The 9,471-nt window shown below is 41.0% G+C and overlaps 1 protein-coding gene across 1 annotated transcript in view; it reads left to right on the top strand.

Moving 5' to 3' along the window:
- Positions 1-317: 317 nt before the first annotated feature.
- Positions 318-9,471, top strand: part of LOC122935232 (ephrin type-A receptor 3-like) — a 63,074-nt gene continuing 53,920 nt past the window's right edge. Inside the window, exons 1-2 of the mRNA XM_044290994.1 lie at positions 318-339; positions 458-519. Of these exons, the coding sequence (XP_044146929.1) occupies positions 318-339; positions 458-519 (84 nt within the window). The remainder of the gene's footprint in view (positions 340-457; positions 520-9,471) is intronic.

Here is a 9,471-nt window from a genome sequence, read left to right as displayed (position 1 = left end):
GTAATGATTTGTACTCACATAATGCCATCAGTACAAATCAGTACAGTAGAGGTCGGTCAGAGACACACAGCATTTTAAATCATTATAATGCCATGCGGTCCTGCACAGAAGTCTCCATAATGGGGATATTGTGCTCCAACACGGAATGCTCATCTGTAGGCACCATTATCTAGACCAGGGATCAGAAACCCCCGGCACTCCAGCTGTTGTGAAACTACAACTCCCAGCAAAATGTCTGTAAAATGTATTGATTTTCTTAAAATTACAATTTTTTTTTATGAAAGTGTCCCTTTAAATGTTTATAATGATAACTGAAAATGTTGCATTATGTTAAGGCATGTATATGCGAACTCTGTAGGCATCTAACTCTTGCAGAGCTTCCAGTTTCTGTTACCTTTCGTCACCTGTTTTATGAGACTTGTTGAGTAACCTTGTGAAATGTTTTCAATCCTTACAGGCAAGCCAGTCATGATAATTACAGAGTATATGGAAAATGGCTCCTTGGATTCATTTTTAAAGGTAAAAACAAGAAACTTGCTTGTGGATGTGTTGAGTATGCTCTTGATGCCTAACAATGATCCTTACAGAATTGATCATATTGCAGTTAAAAGGTTTCTCTGGTTGAGTTGGTGAGGACTTATAGAAGAAAAGCAGGGAACACTGAGCAGAGCACCAGATGATCCATTGGTGGCCCTATGCTTTGACACAATAATTGGCCCATAATGTTCAGTATAAAACAACTCCATTTGATGCCAAATCTGGGATTAAACAGTTTTTTCAAGAAAATGAGCTGATGGCCAGGATTGTAATAAAATGTCACCTGCTCAAACCCCCTCACTTCCCAAGCTCTTTTGCTCCAGCCATGACACCTGACACAAGTTGGCCACAACACTCAATAGGGTAGTTGGGCAACTCATTGCAGGAGGGTGAACAGGTAGCCTGACTACCTCATCTGATCGCTGAGGCCAGTGAATGACTGCTGTGGTCGCATGGAATAGTAGAGAACAATTGATCTTTCTGGAACGTTCTTTCAAAGAATGAAGTTTTAGCCAAGAGTGATCAGTCTTTGAACAAAAGATCTTTCATATGACTATTGGATGAAAAATTCAAACATGGCTGACTTTTTTTCAAACAATTAGGGTCTGTCATTGGTCAGGGTCTGTCAGCAAATAATTATTTTTGTTAAAGTTTAACTGATTAATGATCTCTTTGTTTAAAATCAACAGTTTTAATCCTCTTTAGACTGTGTATGGGTACCTTTAGAGCTTATTGATGATATATCCTGAGTATGCAAGGACGCCAAAATGTATGATGTCATTAAAGGGGTTTTCCGAGTGTTTGATATTCTCAGGATAGGCCATCAGTATCTGATCTATGGTGATCCAACTCCCAGCATCCCTTCTGATCAGCTGTTTGTAGAGTCCACTGTTCCTCGCAGCTAACCAAGAAAAGCATTGTCCATTGGATAGCACCTGTGCTTGGTATCACAGCTCATCCCCATTCACTTGAATGTGACTGAACTGTGCCTAGGCCATGTGATTGATGAACATGATGTCACTGGTCCATTGATTTAGGAAAAGATTTCTCTCCCCCCTGCTTACTAGAGCACCAAAACCCTTTCAAACAGCTGATCGGCAGGGATGCCTGTAGTCGGTACCCAATCGATCAAATGTTGATGGTCATTAGTGTAAAACACTTAGAAAACTGCCTTTCTATATAGATGGAGGTGTGGCCAAAGGATCCCCAGTCAATTTTGTTATGTATTTCTCCCACTTATTTAACCTAGCCCTGTAATTAAAAGTGACTGAAACTGATGATTTAGGTGGGCCTGGAAACTATCTAATGTGTTTGGGGTTGACTCGACTCTCGCTCAGTGTTAGATTTCAGGGAAAAGAAGGGTCATTCATGTTGGATTTCAAAATGCCTGAGCTGTTTTATTCCTCTCCCTCTTGTAAGAACACATCTGCTTAGCTGAGCACAAGGTATATGTGTACAGTATAGGGTAAGGGAGGTTTTGAACGACTAGCTGCTGGCCAAATGATCAATAGACAGCTATTTAAGTCGTATGGCCACTGTTACTGATGGCACCAAAAAGTTGAGAAAGCTTTATAACCTCAAGGAGCAGAATTGTATGTCCACTTATAAGAAAGCTACATAATTAATAATGTAAGTGAAAAGCATATCTCAGTCTTAATCGAGGACAATTAAATATTTGAAGGACACAGGAAACTCAGTCAGGGATGCTGCCTCAGCATATACAAAAAAGGTTCCTATAATGTTTTTATAGCACTAAGTTTTGCCTGAACAATTGTTTAATTGCCCACTTATTTTAGAAATGTTTTATATTAAAATGCTGCAATTACATTTGCAATGTAAAAGATTACTGACCCCTTCCAATTTATCATCTGTGTCCCCCATGGATCGCTGATCACTGCCGCATAAAATTTACACTTGTAAAGTATTCAGCTCATTCAAAATATATTTTCTATAGAATTGTCAAGGATCTTTGCACATTCAGTTATTCTGAAGTCTGCAATGTCCTGCTGGATTCCGGATATAGATTGTTTTTGCAAGAGTAGGTACATCTCGCAATATCACGCTGCAGCAGGCCACTCTGATGGAAAGCATCAGAGTGGGGAATGTAGCTCCAAACAACTTCCCATTGGCATATTGGGTGCCTTAAATTTTAGGGGCCAGATGTTGCAAACATTAAAATGAAACTGCCATACTCAGTCAATGGAAAAATCAAGAAGACACGCACAGATGGCATGCGTGTTCTGTCAGTCATTCTCAAGGTCCATTGGTTGAAGTTGCGCTGGAAACTAGTTTTCAGTCTAGTAGAGGACACATGAACCTAGCCAAAAACCTTCATGAGTATCATCACGAATATGCAGCGAGTCCCTGAGGAGCCTGTGTAGAGGATGGGAGTAGTAGTAGATCTCATGAAGTGTTGTGTCACGATGTCAGTCCATTGCTTCTTGGGGTTTGGTGCAATGGAAATGCAATACTGAAGAATAGGGCCAGTATTAAACGTAACAAAGTCTTCTTACTAAGTGCAATGTAGAACCTCAAATACATTCAGTAGCAGCAGACTAAGTGCAAACCTCTCTGGCACCAGTAAGGATTATGGAGGCAGGTTGGATGGTGGCAATTTAGCACTTGTGTTGTACTGACCTAGTAGTATCTTGGGTGATGGGTGTCTTTGCTGGTTGTAGCACTTCACACTGCTGTCTACCATCTCAAGACTTTATTTGAAGAAGGTTTGAGTAGTTCTTCCTGGAGTATCTGTAACAGGACAGGAGCTCTGCAATGTGTTTCCTCTCTCTTCTGTCTCTGGACAGGAACTTACCCTCTCGGTAGAAAGCAGGACCAGCCCAAAAGAGGGGAGGGACAGGGTGGTTAGCCCTTTTCCTGCCAACCTTTGCCCCTTTGCCATCTATTCCTTTCTGGGAACTACAGCCAGAAGCAAACAGTAAAATACATGACAATGCAAACTATATACAAATTGTAGTCATCATGGGCACGGACATGTGAAAGAGTCACTCAAAAAACTTGCCCATCACCCCAAAAAATTGTTTATCAGGTGCTTGAATGATTCATGTCGCAAGTTAAATTGCTTTTTGTTGGCAGCATATCTTCCTGAGTAAAGTGGGATGTACTACCACAAAGTGAAAAGGGAGAAAGGCATGAACCATCGTATTAACAATCATTCTTCCCACTTTCATTTTGGATCGAGCCATGATAAAGACCCTTTAAACAAGTACCGATTGTCTAATGACACTCGTTACCGAGCCGGCATTGGGCCATGTAACAGAATCCTAAGAATATTGCCATTCTTCTTCCGCTGTATCATTCACCTTGTTTGTTCCTATTGTCAGGTTTAGCGATCTTAGAACCCCCAAGACGTGTTTCATCTTCTTCTGGTTTAATTGCGTACTTTTAATAACATTTGATTTTTTTCCTCTTATCCTGCTCGAGCAGGGATTGAAATCCAGGTTAATTCTAAAATCAATCCCAAGTAATTAGCTCACTATTCGCCTGTGTCCTCCCCTTAAATTTCTTGTAGAAAAGAGACATGGGGTTGGTAAAATCCCTTGCGTTACCTCGGGCAGCTTAAGATTTAGAGATAGCAGAATAATAGAAGTGTTTGCTACAGGTGGTTAATCAAATGAAAATGAAAACAGGAATTAGGAGCAGAGCATTCTGGTCATCTTGTCATTGCTACAGCTCATTATATGGCTGCGGCTTAGAAACATACTTGGCTTTTCTGCAGAAGCTGCTCTTTGTTGGTGCCTCTGCTGAATGATTAAAGGGGTTGTCTAGTTTAAAAAGGATCCCGAACACCAAATGTGATTCAACTGCAATAAAGAATAGCTCGTTACTTACCTGTCAGCTCCCACACAGCCCCTCCAGTTCTCCTAGCAGACTCTGTTTACCCAGCTACAGCGGTGAGATCATGTGGACATGTGCCTGCTGCAGCCAATCATTGGCCTCAGCAGTGCAACGAATAGGCCAGTGATTGGCTGCAGTGGTTACATGTTGTCAACATGACATCACTGCCGCAGATGGGTAAACAGAGTCCTGCCAGGAGAACCAGATCGGTGGTGCAGAATCTGTTGGGTAACAATCTATTCTTTCACAAAAGGATCGCATGTGCTCCATATAATCTAATATGGCAAATGGAATGGGTTGTTCTTGTGAGACATCCTTTTTTTTTTCTACCTACATGACAATAAATGTGCCTGTCCGGTTATGTCTGAACTCACACTCTACTTCCCGCCCTGCTCCGCAGCCATTTTGGGAAAGTGGCCAACAAGGATCTAAATGCCCAAACACTCATGAAATTTGTGCAAGCATGGCGTGCGGCAAACTTTGAAGGCATTGTCCCCTACAAGCAAAGTTCTGTAATATGATACCCTTTGAGGACCAAGGGACGTATTTGTCCCATGTTTTTAATTGCCTGTATCGTCTGATGAAGAACTTAAAATACTTTTTTTTTTTTTTTTTTTTGGAGTCGAAATATTAGTTCTTATCAACAAATGGATCTAGCTTTTCGCCAGTTATTTCATGAAATGGCTTAGTTACAGCAACTGAAGTGTACGAACTTCAGTTGCTGTAACAAAAAAATTTAGCTTCTTTTGGCCTTCCATTAAAAGTGACCTAAATAGTCACATTTGTCCCGTGTCATAACTCCTTCCCCAAAAATGACACAAGTGTGGAAATGGTTTTATTTATTGTTCAAATACATTCTTAAATGGAAAAAAATATAATTATTTTTATATTGATGACGGTAATCTTATGGTCATGCCACCCAGACAATGGCGGTACAGTATGGTCCCATATACTACACTGGGTACCATACTACATCTCTGTAAGCTTGTACAACACTGTATTACAGCTCTGTGCCTCTGATCTGTGCATGACTGTGCAGACAAAATACTGTGATTCTAATGCAGTGCTATTCATAATGAGTTGTCTGACATAAGAGACAGATCACTTCATTATTGGGCAGAATTCTCTACCTATTAAGTCAGCCCCATAAAAGTGAACGGATCCGCATCCACGCTTGCAACGTGCGCTTCCCATTCATTTCTATGGGACTTCCAAAAATTGCCAAGTGCATCGAATGGAGGGCGGCTGTGCATGCGTGGCACTCTGTTCTTCACTTTGCAAGCCTCCTTTCTAGAGAAAGGTGCTGTCCCAGAGGTGGGACCTGCAGCTATCAGACATTGGTGGCATAATCTAGTGATATTCCAGCTTTGTTTCAGATGACACAACCTCTTTAGGGCTCATTCACACGAACGTATTTTGCGTTCCGTATACGGGCTGTTTTCTGCGTTCTGCATACGGTCCGTATATGGAACCATTAATTTCAATGGGAATTTCTATGATGGGCCTCCTGTTCCGTTCCGCAAATTGCGGAAAGGCACGCGGGTGGCATCCGTTTTTTGCGGATTGGCAATTTGCGGACCGCAAAAAACGGCACGGTGGTGTGAACAAGCCCTTAACCTGAGGATAAGTTATTGATATTTGAAAGGGTTGTATAGGATTAGAAAAACATGTTTACTTTCTTCCAAAAACAGCACCACGCTTGTCTACAGGTTGTGTGCAGTATCGCAACTCAACCCCAATCACTTCAATGGAACCAAGCTGCAGTAGTGGACACAACCCATGGACAGGTGTTTCACTGTTTGTGGAAGGAAGGGGCCATGTTGTTCTAATCCTGGATAACCCCTTTAAGCCCCGGACAGCCCCTTTAACACTGTGTTGTCATTGAAGCCTAATGCAGGACAACTGCAATGAAGACTGACATTCAACATAAATTGTGAAGAATTTCAGAGAAAGTCTAATGCATTTCTTTATGATTAAACTCAAGTCGTATTTCAAACCTGTATATAATGTAGGAAATCTGAAAGCCATGTGATATTCAACAAAGGTCCCTGAAATGACTGTGCTAATGTACACTCAAAAAGCTGAAAAAGGGGCTCAAGAGGGAACTAGAATAGAAGTTTCTGCACATAATATGCCTCTAATTGATTGAATGCTCTCCGATGATGACAAAGAGAAACTCTTAGCAATAAAAGTGTGGGGAAAAGGGAGAACCTTGTAGTCTGGAAATGAAATGGTGTCCTTCAGGTCTGCCAATGTAGTTACATGGAGGATGTTTGCACTGTTGATAAACATGTACAATTTTATATACTGCAGGTGTTTCTCCAAAAGTCTTACAAATAGATATTAAAAAAGCTAATTGCGCTATTTCACCACCCTCTGGTGTTATTGGCAAGGATATCAGAATGCAAACTTCCCACCCAAAATACTGCAGCATTCAGAAGGACAAAAGCTCAATCCACAACTATCAGCCATGAGATTCCCAGGACCATGTGTGTTTTAATTTTGTTGAGTGTGCATGTCCTGTCTATGTATGTATAACTGTTATAAGGCAAGTCCCACTTCTTCGTACATTATCGCAGACTTGACATTCATCCAGAGGTAGTATTTCAACAACAAAGCAGTCTCTTACTATCTTCCCTATCCAAAATGCTGATCTAAACAGAGACCAACAATGTAAGAAGAGATTTTCTTAAGTAGACAACACTCAATCCTTTGAAATCATTGGCGTCTTGCTTTACCAAGTAAATTATGCTGAAATGGTACTTTATTGTTGAATTCAGTTAGTTTGCATCACCATATTGGTGACTGTACAGAAAATGTTGTTGGTTACAAGTTAGAACCATGTGGAACTGTAATAGACTACTTAATACTAAATCTACCAAGATAAATCCCTCTCGCCACTTCTAAATAGTGCCAAAGCTAGGCAGATTTGCTTTTCAGGTACCTGGGAAATCTGGGTTATCACAATGTGGAGTTGGAATATACTGCAGAATACTAAATCTACCAAGATAAATTTCCCTCCCCACTCGATTACATACAAATTAGTGATGAGCAAAGTTTAGAAATATTTCGCCAAACTTTGTCAAGAAATCAAATTTTTTACAAATTACTTAGTCACAAATCACTTTTCATTCTATGGAGTGGGTGCAATGATGGGGAAAGGCAATCGCACTGCCCCCTCCTTCATTTAACCCTGCAGATGCTGTGTTCAACACTGATTGTGACATCTGAGACTCACATTCAGATGCTCAGGGGGTTAATCCGGGGTTAAAGAAAAAATAAATTATACTCACCTCATCTACTTGCTCGCGGGGAGGCCATACTCTCCCATCTTGATTGAAGAAAACCCACCAAAGGACCTGCAGTGAGCGTGATGATGTCACCATGAGATTACACTGGCTACGCTCGGTGACCTCATCACTGATGACATTACCATGTGCGGCAAGAGTGATCACATGGTGTCATCTTCACACTCGCCCCAGGTCCTTTGGTGGCTTTTCTTCAATCAAGATGAAGCAGACGGCCTCTCGGCAATCAAGTGGATAAGGTGAGCATAATTTATTTATTTTTAGATACCATTTTAGGAAAAATCGATTCATTACCATAAAGCGCCAGGAAATTTTGCTTTGCAGCGAATCAAATTTTCCTAAACTTCGGATTGAATTCCGCTTCGTATGCTTCGATTTGCTCAACACTAATACAAATATAAACAAGGCAAGGGTTTGTGGCAATATTCAGTGAGATAAAATGCCTGTTCCCCACATGCCAGAAATCTTCAGAGATCTTCCTCTAGTGATAGTTGTCACTATTCAAGCATGTAAGGCTGTTATTATGGGGAAACAGGAGACATTATAGGGAGAGGGGTTTTAGAGGAGAGAACTACAACCCCCAGCATGCTCAGACTGTTATTATGGAGCATCAGTGGACATTACATAGAGAAGGGTATAAGAAGAAATAACTACAACTCCAAACATGTTCAGACTATTATTATGGGGCATCAGTGGACATTACATGAAGAGGGGTATAAGAGGCAAGAACTGGAACTCCAAGTAAGTCCCGACTGTTAAACATTACATGGAGAGGGGTATAAGAGAAGAGAACTACAACTTTCATCATGTCCAAACTGTTATTATGGGGCCCTGAGTGGACATTACATGGAGAGGGGTATAAGAGGAGAGAACTACAACTCCCAGCACGTCCAGATTGTTATTATGGTCATCACATGGAGAGCGATATAAGAGAGAAATACAACTCCCATCATTTCTAGGATGTTATTATGGGCTATCAGAAGACATAACTTATAGAGGGAAGCCACTAACCTGTCATATACACACAGTACAGGTGCTCCACCTACAGTCATGTGAAAAAATTAGGACACCCTTTGAAAGCATGTGGTTTTTTGTAACATTTTTAATAAAAGGTTATTTCATCTCCGTTTCAACAATACAGAGAGATTAAAGTAATCCAACTAAACAAAGAAAACTGAAGAAAAGTCTTTTCAAGATCTTCTGTAAATGTCATTCTACAAAAATGCCTATTCTAACTGAGGAAAAAGATAGGACACCCTCACATGTATTCCCTCTTAAATTGGCTCAGATCTCACACAGGTATATCACACCAGGTGCACATAATTAGTAGATCGTTACTCTGCATGTTGAATGAGGCTTGCCCTATTTAAACCTCAGACATTTAGTTTGGTGTGCTCCTGACTGTTGAAGTGAGAGTGAGCACCATGGTGAGAGCAAAAGAGCTGTCAGAGGACTTCAGAAAAAAGATTGTAGCAGCCTATGAGTCTGGGAAGGGATTTAAAAAGATCTCAAAAGATTTTGAAATCAGCCATTCCACTGTCCGGAAGATAGTCTACAAGTGGAGGGCTTTCAAAACAACTGCCAACATGCCCAGGACTGGTCGCCCCAGCAAGTTCACCCCAAGAGCAGACCGCAAGATGCTAAAAGAGGTCTCCAAAAACCCTAAAGTGTCATCTCGAGAACTACAGCAGGCTCTGGCTACTGTTGATGTAGAAGTACATGCCTCTACAATCAGAAAGAGACTGTACAAGTTTAACTTGCATGGGAGGTG

Source organism: Bufo gargarizans, chromosome 4 (genome assembly GCF_014858855.1).
Source record: "Bufo gargarizans isolate SCDJY-AF-19 chromosome 4, ASM1485885v1, whole genome shotgun sequence".
NCBI classification, from domain to species: domain Eukaryota; kingdom Metazoa; phylum Chordata; class Amphibia; order Anura; family Bufonidae; genus Bufo; species Bufo gargarizans.
This window is presented reverse-complemented; position numbering and strand designations above follow the sequence as displayed.